Source organism: Artemia sp. Qi Xiang Cuo, chromosome 3, assembly GCF_049724085.1.
Source record: "Artemia sp. Qi Xiang Cuo chromosome 3, ASM4972408v1, whole genome shotgun sequence".
Classification (NCBI taxonomy): domain Eukaryota; kingdom Metazoa; phylum Arthropoda; class Branchiopoda; order Anostraca; family Artemiidae; genus Artemia; species Artemia sp. Qi Xiang Cuo.
Genome location: NC_142796.1, coordinates 34,991,255 through 35,012,880, shown reverse-complemented (window position 1 = coordinate 35,012,880; position 21,626 = coordinate 34,991,255). Strand labels below are relative to the sequence as shown.

The following is a 21,626-nucleotide window of genomic DNA, read 5'->3' as shown; positions in this document are numbered from 1 at the left end:
AAACCTCTATAGTAGGGTTCTCTGATACGCTGAATCTGATGATGTGATTTTCATTAAGTTTGTATAAATTTTAGGGGTTCTTTCCCCCTTTTTTCAAAAATCACACAAATTTTCTCAGGCGCTTATAATCAAATTTACATATTTGAAATCAGCATTCAAATCTGTTTCTTTTGATGTATCTATTGGTATCAAAATTTCATTTTTCAGAGTTTCGGTTACTATTGAGCGGGGTCGCTCCTTACTTACAGTTCGTTACCACGAACTGTTGGAAAAACTAGTATTCATACAATATGAATTTTCTTCTTTTTTCTTCTTCCAATACTTTTCGCCCACCATCCTTTAACAGAAAACACAGCTATGGTGCATGCTTGTGGATGAACACTGACAAAAAGAATAGAGACAAAATGGACTTTGTTTTCCTCTGGCTGACGTTATTTTTAGGGGGGGGGGTACGACTTGGAAAAAATTATACAAATACGAAATCATGGAGAAATTAATATTTGAACATAATCCTAAGCATTCTTCCAGGAGGGCACATTCCAAATCCCCCTCCATTAATCTCCTGACCTGTGTTCATAGTCGATTTTCAATGCTATACTACCTGCAATCGACTTGTTCGATCATGATTTGTCCCGATTCCTGAAAAGACTGTCAACCCATCGAAAAATCGAATTCATTTTATCCAACTATGAATCAATTTTCACGAATGAACTCTTTTGCATAAAGATATAGTTTTCCACTTATGAAACTTGACAAATAGTAAATGGACACTTAGCATAAACGATACAAGTATTTTTTTAGGAAGATAAATTATTATAAAAGCCACATTAAGAACTTCAGGGACCGTTACATATTCCGTCATTGGAAATAAATTACAAGCTTATTTGTTACCTTCATATCTCAAGAGGTTGATAAAAGAAATTATGATTCTATGAAGTCACGGTTTTACTATTGTAAAAAAACGAAGAATGCTTTTTTGACGCCGCAAAATTTTCTGCGACTAATTGACACATTATTTTGCATATATTTTAAATGACTTTGAAAAAAGTACAACTCCTCCATGACATATTGACTCGTAAAAAGTCTTTGGTTGATTATACTTGTCCAATAAACGACGTCGGTATTTACTTAGTATAAAGTTTGGAAGGTGATTTGCCATGGGTGACAGCATACTATAATATCCTTCATCATTTGGGTGCCGTATTTGTCACCGTAAAAGACCAAAAGATTTTAACAAGGGTTCGCCTGCTTTGGAAAATGGTAGTGACGCAGTGTGGGAGATGTGGGGCTGTGAAACGTGGCTGGTCATGGCATAACTTAGCAGTGATGTAGAGGAACAGAGCAGAGCATGACAGAAACCAAAGCAATGTGTAAGAAATTTGGCGCTTAGGGGTTAACAATAGGGGGTGAAGAATGAGTGGCGCCTCAGGATTTATTGCTGAAGAAAATATTCTGAAGCGTCTTTCAGTCGAACCGGCGGTAAGAAGCTGCAGGCTATGCAGACTGTAACTCTTCAGCAAAGCCAACTTTTTGATTTCTCACAAAGCCTTCCGATTTCTGATGATTTTTTTTAAGCCTATGTTTAGACATATTCATTAATAGTAACACAGCCGTTCCGTTTCGAGACATACCAATAAATTTATTTTAGAGTATGGGTCCTACTTTCAAAGCGGGAAAGCCTGCCATTCATACATGAGATCCAAAGCCGAAGGAACGATAACAATTCTTAGAGGTTTCCCGTTTAGGTTTAACTATCAATTCTCATTTGACATTTTGATAAAATTAGTGGATAAAATTTAATCATTTTTGTGCTGTCAAAGATTGACAGCCTTGATCTCAGTGGCGTTAATGGGGGGGGGGCATCACCACCACCCCCCATCCCACCCCACATACATTTTGTGTACTGACACCACTGTCAGATCTGAAACAAAATAAAATTGCGTGTTTTTACAGACTTCACCAAAAGCTGACAAACCTCAAAATGTCAATGAAAATAACCACTATGAGAAATATAAGTCCTTCCCATATTAAGTAATCTGAAATGAAATTTGAAAAACTTGTTTACATACACAATACGATTTTTCATTTCTTTGAGTTTTTTGTGTAGGGATATACACACGTACACACACCTATAATATATATATATATATATATATATATATATATATATATATATATATATATATATATATATATATATATATATATATATATATATATATATATATATATATATATATATATATATATATATCATATATGTATATATATATACACATATATATATATACACACATATATATATATATATATATATATATATATATATATATATATATATATATATATATATATATATATATATATATATATATATATATATATATATATATATATCAGCATAAGTTTCGATACACCGTTATCGGAGTCAAATATAAAAAAAGCAATTAAATACAAAAAAAACTCAAAAATGATTTTACCTGTTGCACAGCTACTTGAATCTGAGGATGGGCTCAGCATAGCCCCTTCAAAATCATGCAGGGGATTTGTATGAATATAACCTCTGCTATCAGCTAATACGTCCGGAGGAGGTTGTTCCTGAAATTCCATAAGAAAGGTTTAATTATTTTTTAACTAGCCAAGGAGCCTGTCGGACGAAAGGCAAAAGAAAAGAAAAAACTACGCAGCGTTCTTTTTTGGGGGCACGGAGACAAATATTTCCCCTCTTTTCATTAAATATATCGAAAATCAACTGGACAATGATTATAAAACTAGTACGGAGAAATATTGGCTTCAGATAACCGTTGTATAACCCTTGTGATAGGCTAGGAGTTATAAAGATTTACCATTTGTATGAAGAAAGATACCAAAAGTGACTTTATTGTGTCTTCTGAATATATTTCAGTCTTTCTGGCAGAATCTAGGTCATATATACTTTCTTTCAAATACCTAGAAACTAGAACAGAGCAAGAACATGTACCTGCGAAAAGATATCGCAGGTACATCTCGCCTGCAGCGAATTCTTGCGGAAATACGACATAAAAGTTATCCATTATGTAGTTTTTAAACCACTGTCAAATGATGCATCTTTAGCAATTTCAAAGCTCTTGTGTTCCTCTTAAAGGGTAAAACCAAAAAACTATCAATTAATAAAACGTCAAAGACATATTTGGGGTGATGCGAAATATTATTGTCGTCCAAACAGTTCCTTCAGCTGCTTGAAAAGTTGTCTTTCCAGACCAGAACTTCCAAAAATATGAACGATGCAAAAGCTCTAAACTCTTCTTCCGTGAAAACGATTGTTTGATCGAATGATAATTGGTGCGAAGCCAAAAATTAGAACAATATCAGAACGGCTGTTGGCATCCTATATAATTTGGGCTATTCAATTAAATACCCTTCTACCCTTAGAGGTTTCGGCACTTACGTATTGTACCAAACACACTCAAGAAGTGAAGGTAGGCTAATCATAATGAAATACACCAAAACATGATGAAAACATCATACTTTACAACAATTACTACTACTAATACTACTAACAACTCGCCGCAGCACCAAGCCACTTGACACCAACACAGCTACCCATGCTGCTCCTCCATCCCAATCTATTCAAAGCCTTCTTCTTCAAACTCTCCCAGGGAACCACGGTTTCACTTAAATCTTTCTTTAGGAAATACTATCACCCCAGATGAGGATGACCTGCTTTCTGTTTAGTCCTAGATGCTTTGCCGAAAAGGACAAATTTTCGGCAATCTGCCATCCTTCATCCGCAGAACGTGTCCAAGCCATCTCAACCTTTCTTTCATTATAGCCCTAGAAAGTGGGTTATATCACACTTTAGTTTATATAATAATATATTTTGGGCTATATATTTACACATTAGGGGGCATGGGGGTAAAGAAACCTAACCTTACCTCCCCCCTAATGTGCAAAGATGTAGCCCAAATTATACAATTCCAGTACATTCTGTTACCCGTCATTTTTTTTTGTGGCTATGAAACTGGTTTTCTCAGGTCTTACATTCAGCAAACTGCTCGACTGTGTTTGGTATAATACATAAGTAAAAGAGGTTTCCCTTCTCAAAATAAGGTTATAGAGTACTTCTTAAGAATGAAACTAGTATTTCACTTCTGAATGAATTTGAACATATGACCGGAAATTAAATACCCGAGGACCATAGATCACCAAGAGTTTGACAAAATAAGTTTCCATTTCAAAATCTTTATCAGACAGTGTTTGGCCGGCACTTCGCCTTTTCATATTACCTTTTCATTTGTTAGCTGAATTTACATGAGTACTGGACTTAAATTTTTTCAAGTGTTTTCAAGTCGTGTCAAATGGAGATATTAGATATGACGAAATAAAGTGTATCTTTTGCATTTCCATGCCAAGAGATGGTATACGTGAAAAATAATAAACTCGATGGTCATAAGAAACTATTAATTGAGCTCAATCCTCTGATTCATAGATTCATTGGAGTTGATATTTACTTAAAAAGTAACAATGTATTTCAGTATGTTCTTTTTGTTGATTTCAATTGAGCTCAATTTAAAATGGGTAATCATGTAAATCTTTAATAAATTCCTTTAAAATATCGTGAAAAAGTTACATCCGGGTTTCTAGGTTCTAAACTCCTATCATATCATATGCTTTTGACTATTCTTTTATAGTACTTGGGCTTTTCCCCTTAAAATTAGGCGCATTCTGTCTTGAAAGGGACATAGGAAGTGAAGTGAGAACAGGAAAACTGTATAAAAGCACAACATTTTCTTTTGTTTTCAGAAAATTCACATGTTAATTTTATTTCAAAACTTTGTGTCAAAATGTAGCATATTCAAAGGCTAGGCTAATCTAAAAACGTATATTTTTTAGATTTAATCATAAGAAATATGATTAAAAGTATAAATGAGATTAATTAAAGAAGAAAATGAAACGAAAAAAGAAAAGAAGGAGAAACAATAATAATTATAAAAGAATATAAGACACTTGATGAAGCAGTTTTTATAGCAGAATTCCAGCTGGGTTTATCCACTAAATAATTAAATAATTCATTATGCAATTGTCATGAAGGGGGTATTATTCTCCCCCCCCCCCTACCTCCTTTATGGGTGTTCCACATACTTTTAATGTCAATGTAAGTCCATATTAAGCGTTAATATTTTTAAAAGAGGAAAATGATGTATAATGTTTAGAAAATTTTAATTGTGCGTTTAAACTCCTTTCTTTAATGGGGCATTAGAACGGTTATAAGATTTACGAGTAATGCAATAGTCAGTACAAGCAGATAATTAATATTAGCAATATAATACACTTACATATTACAATATAATAAAATATATATTCGTAGACCACACTGGCTATACATGACAAATGAAACTCAGAGAGGAAAGAAAATAACAAAATGAAAAATAAATTAAAAAAAGGTGAAAAAACGAGGATTTTGTCAGCCAGTGGTGAAACCTGAAGAAGAAGAAATAAGCAAATATTTCGACAAGGACCTCCGCCGAGTCGTCCTCAGTGCTAAACAAAAAAAAGAAAAGAAAAAAAAAACAACGAAAATCAAACCTTTCGAAGTTTACTTATCAATTACAGAACAGAAACTAAATAAGAACCAGATTGGAATTAATGAAAAAGAAAACTACCAAGATGATTGGGCAATAATCCTTTGTTAATATAATAAAAAACTAATAAAGAAAAACTTCGATGATGACAAAATGACACAGGCAAAAAGGAAAAGGAGAAACCGTAAGTATAAAGAAAACAAGAAACCCTAAACATAAAAAATATAAATATTACATAGTCAAATACGTAGCAATAATTTATAGAAAATATCATAGTCCCCACCTCCGCCTCTTCTATAGAAATGGTGCTGCGAAATGCTATCAAAACTGCAGACAACTCGTCATAGGACATAGCTACCTGAGACAAAAAACTAAGTATGCACGCTCCATTTCCACACCAGTCTGTTCAGAGCTTCACAATATACACCCTTCCCATGCAACTCCTACATACCGTGAACACTACGGATAAGCTGGGTATTCTAATAATTAATTTTAAAAAAACTTTTTCCACAAAATAAGTTTTTCAAAGAAAAGTAAAGAACTCCATTAAACAAAAATTGAGCAAAAATAAAATCAAATAATCTACCAAGCGTGAAACTGCCACAAATCAGCATCGATCAAAATTTTGATGTAGCCATTTGAGTCGGCATAGTTGAAAGGTCCAATAACCATGCCTTTGGCGATGACGTGAATACGTAATATTATTATTATTGGGGGTGACGTGAATATTAATTAACCAACGTTATTGTTATGTTATTTCCCATTTGTTAATGTCAATGTTAAGCCCTTACTTAATTCCTCACGTTAACTTAATATCAAACACAGAGCGGTCATTGAATTTTCGTAATTTCAGTAATTTATTTTCTCAAACATTCTATAATTCTTTAGCCCAGCTATTTTGATGTAACATAGACTTAGCAACATATTCTAATACCTATTCTACCAAGCGTGAAACTACCACAAATCAGCATCGATCAAAATTTTGATGTAGCCATTTGAGTCGGCATAGTTGAAAGGTCCAATAACCATGTCTTTGGGGATGACGTGAATACGAAATATTATTATTATACATTATACGCCCTTCCTATGCAACTTCTACATACCGTGAATACTACGGATAAGCTGGGTATTCTAATAATTATAATAATAAATTGTGATATTATTTGAATACATTTGATATAATATGCATATTTAAGTACTCGTTGACATGTTTTCACTTCTTTTTTTTCCTCGATAAGATTTACACAAATATACTTTGATCCTCCAAAAAAAACTACGATCATCCCTCAACCCGAATTCTACATAAAAGGTTGTAGAGTGCGCCTCTACTGTGCCATCGTAATCAATTTCAACATTTCAACAAAGTGTAACATGGTTTTTATCTTTCACTTGAATAGCACCTTAAAAGGACATAGCCTTTAAAAGGACTTCGAGTTAATACACTGTTAATAAAAAGGGCTCCCAACAAAAGTTTTATGCGATGATTGATCATGAAAATAGAATTTATTTCTTTCAGCCCATCAAACACCAATATATGATGTTTTTGGTGAAACATGAACGTTCAGGCTTCTAGAGGCTTGTCTAGAATTACAATAAATTGTAAAATCTAGGAAATTATAACAATAGTTTTATGCGAATGGAATATATATTTCATCTGATCATATGTTTTAAGAACTTATAATACATATTTGGCATTTATAAAACTTATAAAAAAAATACCACGCAAATATCTTATAAAAACGATAAAATAAACAAGTAGAGAATCTTTTAATGAATATAAAATACAAAGTATATTTACATTTCTTTTATTAAAAAAAGGACGATGGAGATATCCTCAAATTTTACATATCTTTTAATGAATATAATATACAAAGTATATTTATATTTCTTTTATTAAAAAAATGACGATGGAGATATCCTCAAATTTTACATCTCTTTTGACAACATCTTCGTATTTGATACCTATCTTTTTTACAGCATATTGAAATGAAATGAAACGGAAAATTGAAATGTTAAAACAGTTTTTTCTCTCCTCCAGAACTTTAATTTTTGTTGTCTACTTATCGTACGGATGGGGCGAAATAGAGAAGAAAAACAGCAAATTTGTCAAAATTTCCGTATCGACGCTGCTCGGAACTGCGTTACGGAGTGGTTACGCTTTATTTCGTCGACTCTGATAAGCATAGGACTAAAGTGGCATTGTCTTACTTCAATGCAGAAAAGATAAACACGACCATTGCATTAATTTCCAGGTTATACAGCTTCTCCGCAAAATCCTTGATTTCAGGGTATGTGATGTTGCAATTTTGATTTGTTTTCTTTAACTGACAAACACATGAAAAAATAATAAAATAAAAAATATTTTTGCACTTTTTGCACCGATAATTTGATTGCAGATACCTTTTACTAATCAATTCACTTACTAATCAATTCACAAAGTGTTTAATGTTCCATATAGGCTAATAATAGGCCTATTTCTTAATTAGTTTAAAACTGCTGAAATAGATTACTGAAACCACAGTTTATAGAATTAACCAGTAAGATCATTCCCTATCTCACCCATTATAAAAACCCGGACCGAGGTGCAAGTGCTCCGAAGAACGTAGAAACATAAGCGGCATTAGATCTTTTCACGGGTAGACAAGTCAGATTTTTTCTTGGACGCGAAACAATCGGAAATAAGTGGAAACCCGCTATTACGAATAATGCATCTTGTAACGATTTCTCATTGATTGACGCAAACACACTGATACATAACTGCACAAACAAGTGGGAGGAGCTTTTTGTTCGCGGCGAGACTGAAGACCAGAAATGATCTGCGATAAACTTACTGGATAATTCTATAAACTGTGACTGAAACCTAACTTTGACGAATATCAAAGCCCGAATTAGCCTAGAACTATTAATATGCATAAATGGGCGTCCATAAGGGGTGCGGGATGGGAGGGCACCAGCCCCCTCCCCTGGCTGAATGACGCTGCCTCATGTTTTTATATTTTTATTTTGAGATTTATATCATACAGAATTAGAAGTGCCAATTGAAAGAGGTAAACCCCCTTCCTAAAATTCAGTTTATGGGCGCCATTGTTAATTTTTCAGCATGCCCTAACACATAGTTTCCCTTTTTCTGGTTTCTTTTTCCCACGGTAATTTAAGAACTCGAAAGCCACCAGAAAAAAGCTTAGAAATACGTGAAATACTTGCACTAGAAATACTTGGCTGAAAGGAAATACTTGGATCACCAATAAAGAAAAAAATCACACATAAAACTATTACGCATGACATGTGTCAAGCAAGTAAAAAAAGATTTACTTTTTTATATCATGCAAAGTTTGAACCCAAACTTTTATATATTTTAAGACAAGACTTCGGGCGCGTCCAAAAAAAAAAAATCATTAATGATAATTAATTTTCTGCTATGACCTGTATTCTAAATTGGCAAACGACGACAGACTCAGTCCCTTATATACTCATAACATGTAAAAAGGGGATAATACTTTAATTTCTTCTGTACTTTTAATATGGATGAAATGTCTCACTATTCAGTCTTATGGAACAGGAAATTTGTAATCATCATTAATTATTAATTGCCTATGGAATGCACTTGTTTGGTTAAAATATACTATATAAACTTTACGGATCAATTAGTAGAAAAAATGATGTGAAATCTTTATAGATTATATTCTAAGATATATTCTAGACAAAGCAAATTGGACTAAATTTTGTATAAGCAATAAATAGTACTTACAGAAAGAATTCTTGGTGTGAGTCCACTTTTATACGAAGCTCCAACGAGGGTTGTCGTGGCGTATGCAGAAGGTGTTGAGAAATTCTGTCGGTGATTAAATGATGTCAAAATAGGTCCTGAGGATAGTTCAGCATAAAGGGGATCACTTTCATGGCCGTGAGGGAGAAGTTTCGCAGCAGATAGAGAAGAATCACAATCTTTTGGTTGCCAACCCCTCGCCCAGTAGCCGTCACGGTTATCTATCTGACCAATATCGTTGGATTTTTGAATATTTGCTACGAAAAGAACAGAAAACTATAACATAAAAGCTGTCAATTGACTTCTTTAAAAATTTAATCTAATATTTAAAGAAGAACAAAAATACGAACTTCATGCAAAAGGCATGTAAAAAGACGTTTATGAGTTGAAGAGCAAAGGCCGAAAGAAAACAGACGAAAAGTATAACAACAGCAATACACAACTTCTTCAGTAATCGTGACCTATTATTCGATGAAGAAAAATAGATTTAGATATAAAATGTTTTTTACGTTAAAATTACTTGGCGAAGCCGACGAGTCAGAAGTTTTCCTAAGTAACAAACGAAGGGTTTCAGCTGTGGCAACGAACATATCAGTCTGATGATGGTGGTCATGGTACTGCGTGGTATTCTTAACGGTCAGTCAAAGAATTTTTGATTGACAATACGCACACCACGCAATTCCATTCTCCTTCGCCATTTCAATGGGGTCCCGAGAACGACCCTATGAGAGCCTTGTGGGGCTGTGTCTCATGGTATCCGAACTCATGTAACGTGATGGACATCGATGCTGTTGACGAGATGTGTCTGAAAATCTGTATTTGTTTCCCTAAGTTTTACGAGGATTTTAGCGATGCTGTCAAAGTTTGGGGATTACTTCGTGGAAAAGCTGGGTTACTTTTTGATGCCTTTTACGACATTCAATTCCAGGACTGATGCACCTGAACAGGGTCTCGTCGTTTGCATGGCATAATGTGCAGTGTCGGTTGATGGGAAATTCGCCAGAGGGAGACATTATGTTTTGAATCACATTGGGCTTGTCAGCATAATTTTCCCCAAAAGCAAAACCAATAAAATGTATGCCATTTAGGTAAAAATTCTTTTAGATGGTCTTTTTTTACAATGTTCATCGCCATAGAAAAATCTTTGGGTCGTGTCATCTTATACTCCGCCTAAGACAGAATTGAAGTGCGTCTTTATTTCCCAGTATCAGAGGAGTTGATCTTGAAAGGTAGGACATTTTTCTGTTCCAATAACAATCACTTAAAAAGCTTTTCGGTTGGTAAAGGAGTAGCGACATTAATTTTTGCAAGTGTTACAAAGAAAAACTCGAAAATGTCCAAAATTAACAGAAGTCTTGTCATCCGTAAACGCTTTTAATTTCAGTTTACAAAGATAATCAGATTCGTCCATGGTCGAAAATTTTAAATTCGAATTAAAACTTTCATCAAAAGGTCAGTGGCAATTCTGGCCTCTCTTGCGCCCGAAGTAAAATCTTAATTTGCACCCCCCTTGTCGCCCACAAAATTGTTAGGCATAATTTTAACAAAATTTTCATTTGTTAAAAAAATTAATTTCCATTTATTGTTTCAATTGCTTAATTATTATTGATTGTTTTAATTTAATTATTTTAATTAGGCTTATTTAAATATTTTATTTTTATTTATTTTATTAATTGATTAATAATGTATTAATTATTTCTATTTGTTAACCGCGCCCTTTACTTTATTTTAATAAAAATGAAATTTCAAAACCTACAAAACGATTACAATTGTTAGATTATTTATTTGAAATTTTGCGCCCCTAAAATTTTCACACCCCGGGCAACTGTCCCCTCTGTACCACCCCTAAAACCGGCTCTGATGGGAATGTTAACATCCAAATAATTATAGTAAACATAGAAAGTTCTTGATATAAAAACATCGTATTAAATGAACTACCAAAATTTATTTTTATGTTTCAAAGCCATAAAGGCTTAATTATTTCTAATCAGATAGTTCAAAGTAGATGAGAATACAAGATGGAATTCGCTACCTGAGTCTTATAGCCACCACGCTCAGGTTAATCCTGAGTTTAGCGATTTTAGGTTAATCCTAATGAAATATATCAATATATGATGAAAATAAAATATGTTAGTAACGAAATTATGGAAACTACAACATAGAATTATGGAATTCAGATCGCACAGGGCGCATTATATTGAATGCTATTTGAATGGTTTCTAACCTAACGAAAATACCATCTCTATATATAAAATATTTAATTAAAATATACCTACAGTCATATCTCTCACGCTAAGCTGATTATCACCAAGTACATACTGAGATACAGAAAGAAACTGGTTCTCCTCAGACCAAGAACTTAAGTGTGATGGCTATAAGACACAAGTACCTGGAATTCTAACCCGTGATTCATAAAAGTTCCCAAAGTCAAGCCTTTAAAAATAGCCGATGTAAGCTGACATTGCTATTTGGCATTTGCAATAAAAACGAAAAAAAGAAAAATGCTGCGTTAAACATGGTGCTTTGGTGACATAGCCATTATTTGTACAGAAGATAGTTATGATAAATAAACCTTAAACTTAAGGGATATTAATACCCTCACCATAACAAGTTCCAATAAGTTCAGTATTTATTAACGGATAACAGGATTAACAGTACCATCTTTAGCAGCTAATTGTTATAGCCAAAATAAATTATGTCAAAATCAACCATTCTCTTGCCAGTTCAGCTTTGTGACGCAGACCGGTTCCCATTACCTCCTCCCTACTGTCGTCTTCCTCACCATAATCATTAGTTACATTACATGATTAAACGCGTAACAAGAACAAATTTCGATCTATAAATCCCCCAAAACTGGATTGTATATATAAAATAAAAATTAATTAATAAAAATTAATAAAATTAATAAAAATATGTATACAATAAAAATTAATTTTGCTCCTATTATTTACAGGAGAGTGCCCAATTGATTTTTAAACTAATTGTGCAGTAGAGTGCACGGTACTTGTGTATTAGTCGGTACATCCGAGAATTTGGATCTGCATTTCAGACAATAACCAGTTTATAGATGTCAGTATTCGGAGACAATTAGCTCAGGCTCAGCTTAAATCTACGTTGTAGGTATATTTTTATTAAGCTAATACATAAGTACCGAGTGCACAATTTTTTTTTTTTTTTTTTTTTACAGGAGAGCGCACACTTTTATTTTAATAATGCAAAGCACCAGCGATATACTTTTTTAGATCAGGAGCTAAAATGTGCGGTATTTGGATGGATTTTAATTGAAAAAAAAAGAACTCATAGAAAATAGTAAGAGTCTTGAGATGTGCAGGAAAAAGAGAGGAGTGATATTCAGAAAATTAAAATTCTTATCCTAGTTTTGATTTGAATAATAAAAGTTCTGTCTCGTTTACAAATCAGAGTACGGCAAGCATGCGGACCAAGGAGATGCAGATGAAAATATATGGGGTGAGGTGGAGTTTTTTTTTTATTTTTTTTTTCATAACCAAGATAAAAAAAAATGAAGATAAAGAAAAAGTATTTTTTAAACCTATGGGGTCGTTTCCTATTCCCTTTTTAATGAAGATACAAAAAAAGGGCAGTTTTCGAAATCTAGAGCAGACAATCTCCATGTTCTAAAGTAACTGTTACATCTTAAATAGATTGAGATGGAGGAGGAGCGTGCACAGCTGTGTTGGCCTCAGGCGACTTGGTGCTGCGTCGAGTTGTTAGTAGTAGTAGTTTTTGGAGTTTCACCCCCTTTCGAAAATGTTGTACTTACCCTCTAAGAGATATCTACATACCCATTTGAAGGTGTTTTGGAAGGACATTCATACGCGTAAGGCAAGACTGTATCCAGGGTGGGTAACAAGGTTTGAACCCTTTCTGTCTTGTCCGACTCATAAAACCCCCTTTGTCCGACCCGTAAAACCGTACCAAAATGCATATAAACAAATTTGTAATGCGTTTTTTACTTTTTTTATTTTACCCCTCCCCCCTGAATAAAATCCTGGATGCTCCCTTGACATAAGGTCTCTCAAATTTTCATCCACGTATGTCTGGTATGTATTGGTATGTACAAGAAGGGATTCATAGGAATTTTGGAGGAGAGAGGATAAAGTTATGATCTGATGGTTAGAAAAGAGTTCACTACCAATGAATGAGGAAAGAAGAGGAATCTTCTCCAATTTTAAATTCATTCAGAGAGAAAGAGAATATTTCCTGACAAAAATAAAAGTACTAAATGGATAATTGCCAATAGGCCTCATTGCTTCTGCGGTCATCTTTGAACTGCAAAATAAAACAATCAGATCCCCAAAATAATATTGGAAATAATTAACATTAGGAAGAGGTTTATGAGCAAGTGTGTTGTTTCTCGAAAATGTACAGGGGGGGGGGCAAGGATTATTTTAAAATGAAGATTCCAAAAAAAAACATTGAGCAAACATACCTAGAACAGGGAGTAGCGGCAACTTCACGGTAATTTTCAAAGTCTAGGGGGGGGGGCAATTGACCCCCTGCCCCCCAATTGGCACCTCTGCCTGTATTTGCCACTATCTGAAAATTCATGACTAACAGATTCAACCAATCAATCTCTAATAGCTGGGTAAAACTAACTAAGCGGATAAGATCCAAAATTGGGAATTCCTTGCGTCACGTCATTATAATTAATACTAACCAAAACTATATAGTTATACTCCTAAACTTTTAGCTAAAAAGCTATAGATCAATGGCTGACCTATAATTTTATTCCATCCCAAGCATTTATATATTAAATAATACCCAGGAGAAGGCATATAAAATCAAAAACCGTAGACGGAACATACGATGATTAATAGGGGTGTTATTATCGCCTGTATTTGGTTGATAAGTCCGTACAAGATTACTGTTTTGCTTATAATATGCTGCCTATGCCTGGCTTATGAATTTAAAACAGGTCATTGTTGTCGATTAGGCAGGTTAAAATAAAAAAAAAATCATTCATTTTACAGCCATATCTTGCAAATTGGATACTAAAAATATATCCACTTTAGGTAGGTACGCGGAGAAGAGGGGAGGGGTCTTCAAAATCAGAGCCATGTCGATAATATTTCTGAAGTGGTATCGATTTGCGAAAGTCCGGGCGGGGGGAGGCGGGGTAGATTTTTCAATATTTCCAATGAAAATATCAAAAAAGGTACCTTTCAAAATCGAAAAGGGAGGGGGCAAAAAATATCGAGGGCCAATGCCTCCCCCAATTTACACCACCAGGTCTGCATAAAATTATTTGATAGACAAAGTTTATACAATCATGAATAGTTTTTAATGTTTTTACTTACGGTAAAGATGCTCCAACGCCTTTTTCTGTGTAATTCTTTTTTTGGCCAAAATGGCTGCAGCCAGTATCAAAACAGCTATCACAAGTAGGCTACCAATTAGAACAGCGAACCATGTCTCTCGTATAACCTAAGAGAGGAAGAAAATAGAAATATCGTTTAGGTGAAGTTCAACGGGACAACTGGAACCCGTATACAGGGCAGAAATTCATATTGGCTGGTCCCTCCCGAATTCTCACAATTTTTCTTCTAAAACAAGTGCTTGCGTACATGCCTTGATTATTGAGTAAAACTAATCTTTAGTCTAAGCCAGCTTAGGACACGTGCCCAAAAACAATTTTCCAGTTAATGCTGAGCCACTAATTTTCTTGGGAGTTGTTCAGGATAGTCTAGCTTTAACATGACTTCTGTTAATAGGAGTAAACATGTTTATGAATAATTTTAATGCTTCTTAGTCACGACTGATAAAACTACATTAAAGGTGTTTCCAGCAATCTACTTTTTTTGGAGGGGAGGGGGAGGGAACATTTTATTATTGGAATGTAAAAAAAAATATATATAACCAACAAGGAGTCCAAATGCTTTTAGACATAATTTAGTTTTTATGTTTTACCTTTATAAGACAACAAGCCCCCCCCCCACCTCCCTTCCATTTGAAATCTAGATTCTAGGCTAAAACCCAGACCAATTGCTTTTAATCATACCCTTGCTTTAGATACTTCTAAAAGCAAACCTTGACTGAAATTAACTATAAGGCCAAGATGTACTACAGGAGCGTACAGAGGCGGAGGATACTTCATATGGGTCTCGAACTGCAGCTTTTGCTTTTCCACTTTGTCTAAAAGATCATCTCCCCCTCCAAAAAAAGACCGCCTTCACCGAGTGGAATTCTTTTGAGCGGGCTTTATCTGCCAATAGTTTTCTTCTGAAAGGAAGTCACAAGTTACAAAGTGACTGATTTGAAACCGTTACCTGTTTAAAAGAAAAGGGTTGAAGAGTGCTAAAGGTTCTGCAGTTACTTCTAGCCCTACTCTAAAATAAGAAAGATATTCTTAACTTTACTCCTGGACGAGGAATTCTTTTTCATCAAGCTATAATTTCAGAATTGTGAATAGCTTCTTATTTGATATCAACACAGTTATCTTAATGAAGGTCGCTGGTCCTTACAAGACTGTATCCAGATTGTTTTTTTTTTGGGGGGGGGGGGAAGGGGGCTTACAAACATTATAAAACGCATCCAAAATTTGTTTATATTCATTTTTGTTACGTTTTTACGAGTCGGAAAACATTTCGAGGGGGGATGTTCAAGCCCACTAACAACCCCCTGGATACGGCCTTGGCTCCTTATATTTGGACCGCCCCTAAATTCCATTGCCTGGCGAGTTTGTATGCTTAGTTGGTTTTCCTTAGTCACTACTGAACATTCGTCAAGTTTTTACAAGTGTATGGGATAAAGAGTGGTCTTTCTACTATATTTTATGATATATATATGAGCAGGGTTTCCTTGTTTTTACTTTAGATACATAAATTTGTTAGATTTATGAGCAATTTTCGATCTCTTCCAAATGTTCAATTACTTACAAATTTAATTATTATGTGCACTTTTGATGACAGAGCAATAATACAACGTCAAAATGCCCAGTCTCATATACTACCCATCCCATCTCCCTTAATATTTTTCACAAATCGTCCGCTGACTGAAATTAGATACCCCTGGAGGCTGAAAGCCTTGAATGCAAGTAGGAAGAGTTTCAAAACGCATGAATCGACTTGTTTACATGACGTGACTAGACTCATAACGTGACTTCACATGACGTAAATTTTTTGAACTATTTTGTTTATTGAAATCGGCGGACTAAAATCTGACGGATGTTCAACGGTGACTAAGTGAAACCAAATAAGCATACAAACTCGCTAGGCAATGGAATATAGAGGCGGTACAGTAGTGACTCAAAAACTGGATATGTCCATTAAAGCCCACGCTTTAAAAAAAAAATTATTTAGCCTGTGCAAGAGGGCGAGGTTGAAAAAATCGTCGGTTTCATATTATTTCTTCACATTTGAAGATTAAATTGCGCTCACATCATCCATAAAGTAAAGTTTCTGTTGAGCAAATATTTGAAGTTTTATCACAAGCAATTTTACTGGCTGTTTCAACTATTTATGAAACTGTTCACCTACATTACTAAGAAATATCTTATGGTCAATTTAGAACTTTAAATATATTATCTAATATTTCTTTTTAGATAATGACTAGGGTTATGATTTGGTGGGTTTATAGCAAACAAAGGGTTTATCTGGATTGCCACGATAATTTTTTTTTTTTTTTACATGAGGTGGCCACGTCTAAAGAGGTGTACTTTAAACGAAAAAAAAGAAATAATACTTCAAGAAAATTCTTGCTATATACTATAAAACGGTCTACGAAATTAGCTTATGATTATAAAGAAATCCAAAGATTAAACAAAAAAATCCAATTCAAACTGATTCCCTAACGTATCCTTCAGCTTTCATTCCTTTTAGTGGTACTTTCGGAAAATCAGGGCCTCTCTAAAAAGTCAAGTTTGGTTAACGCTAATGAAATAAAATAAAATAGGATGACTATATAATAGTTTAGAAACAAATTTAGGCTATATATTTGCACATTAGGGGGAGTGGGGGGGCAAAGCATAGCATATATTAAATACGTAACCTAGTTACCCCCCCCCCCAAAAAAATACCAAAGAACAACACTTTAAATACCTTAAAACCACGCTATATAATGTATTTCTCTACTGCGGTGTATTGAATCATCTTGTAAAAACGGGTTTTTCATTGCGTCTTTCCCGTTTGACTGTAGCATCTCATGTTGGACTTCTTTAGAGGGGCCCTGATAATGCGAAATTACCCTTTTAATTGTCAGAAAAATTATTAGCACTCTAGAATTCTGGTTATTTCACACGGTATTTTCTACGGAAGATAAGAATATTTTTTCTAGAAACGTTGAATTTATATTATATTCTCCTTACCTCCGACAAATCCGCTGTTATTCCTCCTCTTGGATATTTCCTGCCAACAACTTCATCTCTTTCTAAAGCGAACTCTACCGGTGCTGAAAGAGGTCCTGATCCGGCTTTCGACAGTGCCAACAGTCGAACATTGTAAACAAGTCCGGGTGTAAGACTGTTCACAACTGCTGTAGTCACTTGTGAAAATACTGTCAAATTGAAAATTTGAATTTTGTCGGAATCTTGAATAAAAATTTGATACCCAACAATATGCCCAGTGGTTTGGCGTGGTTCATCCCAGTGTAGAAGAACGCTTGTTGTATTCAGAACTTGAACAGTAATGGAACTGGGTGGAGTTGATGGAACTAAAGTTGAAATGGGATTATGTGAATCGGTACATTATTAATGCAAAATTCATGCTTTAGATAAACCGTCTGCAGAAAACGCCCTTTAACAACAGTTCTTGGGTTTGTAAGCGAAGTAAAGTGTAATTTCAGACAATTGGGTATTAATTTTCGGTTGGAATGAATCAGCAACAAGCTATTAAAATAATATTGTGGTTTAGTAGTTTTATTGGCATTTAAAAAAACATATTTCAATATTAAATTCGTGAATTAACATAATTAGTGTTCAAAATATTTTATTGCTTATTAAAAAAAATATATAAGAATCAATGTTTACTATTTACTTTTAAATGGCATTTCACTGAATAAATTATTCAGCGAAACAAACTATTAAGCGGAAAAATTATTTGTTGACCCCATAACAAAAAGACATGCATAAACTTTTGTTTAACCATACGGCTGATGAAATACGAAAGGCGTTAAGTGACATTTCCCAAAATATTCAGGAGAAGCAAAAACCTGTTTTGGAAAATTTGCTTCCATATATCTCCAATATAACAAATCGGTCGGGTGTTCCTGATTTTAGTAGAATCGATATATAACTTATTTTTGAATTATATGTCACATAACGCCTTTCGTATTTCCACAGCCGCATGGGTTATTGTGCTTCAAGCGGCGGCGTCAATCCACGAAAATTAGGGGGAGGACAAAGTCTACTTTTCAAAACCTAGGCGGTGGGGAATTTGTTTTGTTTTCAATTTTTGCAATTAAAAAAAATCCATTTTCAATGAAGATACCAAATAAGCTATTTTTTTAAATCTAAACGTGAATCTAAGAGGATGCACTCCCCCTCGACCCCAATTGACACCACTGCTTCCAAGAGTTTTTGAAGGAGCTTTGTTCATTGGTGCAAATTATAAGTCTTATCTCGCTTTCAGGGGGAAAGGGGGAACTCAACAAATATTGCAAAGAACAAAGAAATATTTCTGGCAAAAAGGGAGAAAATGGTCTAAAGCTAATGACAAAGACAAGAGAAAAGAAAGAAATATTTAACCTTTATAAAGTAAAGGTGTTTTCGGCATGGATGAAAACCAAGAAATTGGAACAAGAAGAAAGGCTAGAAACCAGAACATTCAAAATGATGAAAATTCAAATTTGGAAACACAAAAAATCGCTTCTATCCTTAATACTGGAACAATAATCCGGTAAAACATTTAGCTTGAAGAGAATTAGATAGATCTACATTAGCCAACTTTTTCCCAATTCCTGCTGTGAAATCCTGCTAGAAAACAAGACTTTTCTACTTCGTTCCTTGAAAAACTATCCAATCGAAAGCATTAAAGTTGATTTCCGTTCTCAAATAGTTTTTAGCACCCTTTAAATAGGATGCACCCTTTGGATTTGGTCAAGGCAATCAAATTTCCAATAGGTCACGATAATAACCTTTTAACTAATATTTTCCTATATTTTGACTAAAGACAATTGACATGGTTTAGCTATTTGTAGAAGCAGTGTCCTACAGTAAACACAAACACGATTAGCTTGCTTAGTAAGCATTGTCGTCAATTCAAAAAAAATTGGAGGGGGGGGGGAAGCAAAATATATTTTCAAAATCTAGGGAGAGGGGGTTTAAGCTTATTCAATATAACACCATAAAGGCTTTTCCAATGAAAATACCCCCAAAGGTAATTTTCACCATGTAGGGAAGGGCAAAGGTCCAGGAAGTGCCATCCCCTGTCCTTCGATGACGTAACTATGAGTAAGCTATGACACTTTTTTAAGTATAGCTGGTATATACCCCTGGATTCGGTTTCCCTCTTTTTTAAAGTAATTCAGTTGCTTAAAAGTATATATTCGGTATTAGCTGACACCTAGTGTATATCTAGGATTTTTGTTGGGGGAGGGGGAAGATTACAAAAAAAAGGAAAAAATTTCAAGGGGGTTCAAACCCAGTAGTCCCCCTGGATACGTCCTTGGCTGACACCCTTTCCAGGTTAAGTCGTAATGAAATAGTCGGTGACCCTTAATTTCTATTAGAAACAGTTTCCTACAGCAAAATAAAAAGAAAAGTGTTACTTTAATAGATAATAAACATATTTTCCCCAAAGTCAATGGGAATCATAAACAAAATTCCCTCGATATGTAGGGAAGTGAAGACGATTCCCATTTTTAACTGTAAAAAATATCATATGATCAAGAACTAAAAGTTTTGTTTTGTATTCCACATATCATTAGTTTGTCAGCTATTGCAAGTATGAAATTGAATCTTATCAATAAGCCGATGTGTGACACACAATCCAATCAGGAGCACCTTCCAAAGAAGAAATACTAAAAGTTTCTCAAACCTAATTCATTGCAAAAGGTTAGGCTAAGGGGATTTTAATATCGCCTTTCTACTGTCTATTTTTAACGTTCAAATCTGTTCAAACTTCAACTTAAAATACTTTAGCTACTTGTACTGGTGAAAAAATTCTTATTGTTAGCTGTAGAAGAATATCATATGATCACGAAGTAACAGCTTTTTTGCATATATATATATATAAATATATATATATATATATATATATATATATATATATATATATATATATATATATATATATATATATATATATATGCATACGATTAAACTGTCAGCAAATGGCAGCCAGTGCAATTATTGAGTTGAGTTTCATTAATAAGCCAGCAGGTGACACACAACCCAATAAAGAGTCACCTTCCCAGGCAGAAATTCCAAAAGGCCCCCATTGTCACTCAAATTCATTGCAAAACGGAAAGGTCAAGGGGACTTCAATACTCTATTGTTAACGTTTAAATCCATTCTAAGCTGTTTAACATTAATTTAAATTACTTTAACCGCTTGTACTCTTTTATTTATACATCAATTTTATTTTTTGACAAGTATTGTGTATTATCGCTTTATAAAATGCCTTTAAAATATTTGACATTTGCCGCGAACTCATGTGTTATCGAGTTTGTTGTATATCTTGCAGTTTTTTCACAGGGATTTTAGTGTTTTGACTTGTGTTTATTGTTTTCTTAAATCTCTCTGACAATAATGCCTGTTCAACAATTTTTACTATTGAGTTATTTTGAGGTCAAAGCTTTATCTTTGCAGACCAAATGCAATAACGTACATAATTAAGATTCCTACGATTCGTTTAAAACTCATATATCAAACCTGGAAAATATTTCATATTAAACTATAAATAATTTTTTTTTTTACATTAAATACACATTGCTTACCATGTCGAATGTTCTGTTTTAATCAAATTCCTAGATATCCAATAAAAACTTTACTATCTGAGGACCTTTATTTTCATCAGATATATTAAATATACCATATCTGTAAGAAATATTTAGAACTGTTACTTTAAATACATGTTGACATTAGCGCTAAATAACTTTTTTTTTCTCCAGTGTTCCGTCAACTACACAGAACTAAATAACATTGCACTTCATAACACAGTAAAACATTACTTTGATATAAAAAAAAATATATATATCCTTTTCCCCTTTAGCTTTCAAATTTACGATGATATCACTTACAATTTTAGAGGTATCCCTTTGTCCCCTGTGGTGCATTGAACATGGATAATGCAGTAGTCAGGGCCGTACCAGAACTTTTTTTCGAGGGGGGGGGGGCAAAAAAA

The 21,626-nt window shown here is 34.0% G+C and overlaps 1 protein-coding gene across 1 annotated transcript in view; it reads right to left on the bottom strand.

The window, feature by feature from the left end:
• LOC148954037 (protein sax-3-like) overlaps window positions 1-21,626 on the bottom strand; it is a 174,407-nt gene that overhangs the window by 10,574 nt on the left and 142,207 nt on the right. Inside the window, exons 13-16 of the mRNA XM_089085753.1 lie at window positions 17,651-17,994; window positions 14,646-14,772; window positions 9,310-9,584; window positions 2,481-2,598 (exon numbers count right to left, since the gene is read on the bottom strand). Of these exons, the coding sequence (XP_088941879.1) occupies window positions 2,481-2,598; window positions 9,310-9,584; window positions 14,646-14,772; window positions 17,651-17,994 (864 nt within the window). The remainder of the gene's footprint in view (window positions 1-2,480; window positions 2,599-9,309; window positions 9,585-14,645; window positions 14,773-17,650; window positions 17,995-21,626) is intronic.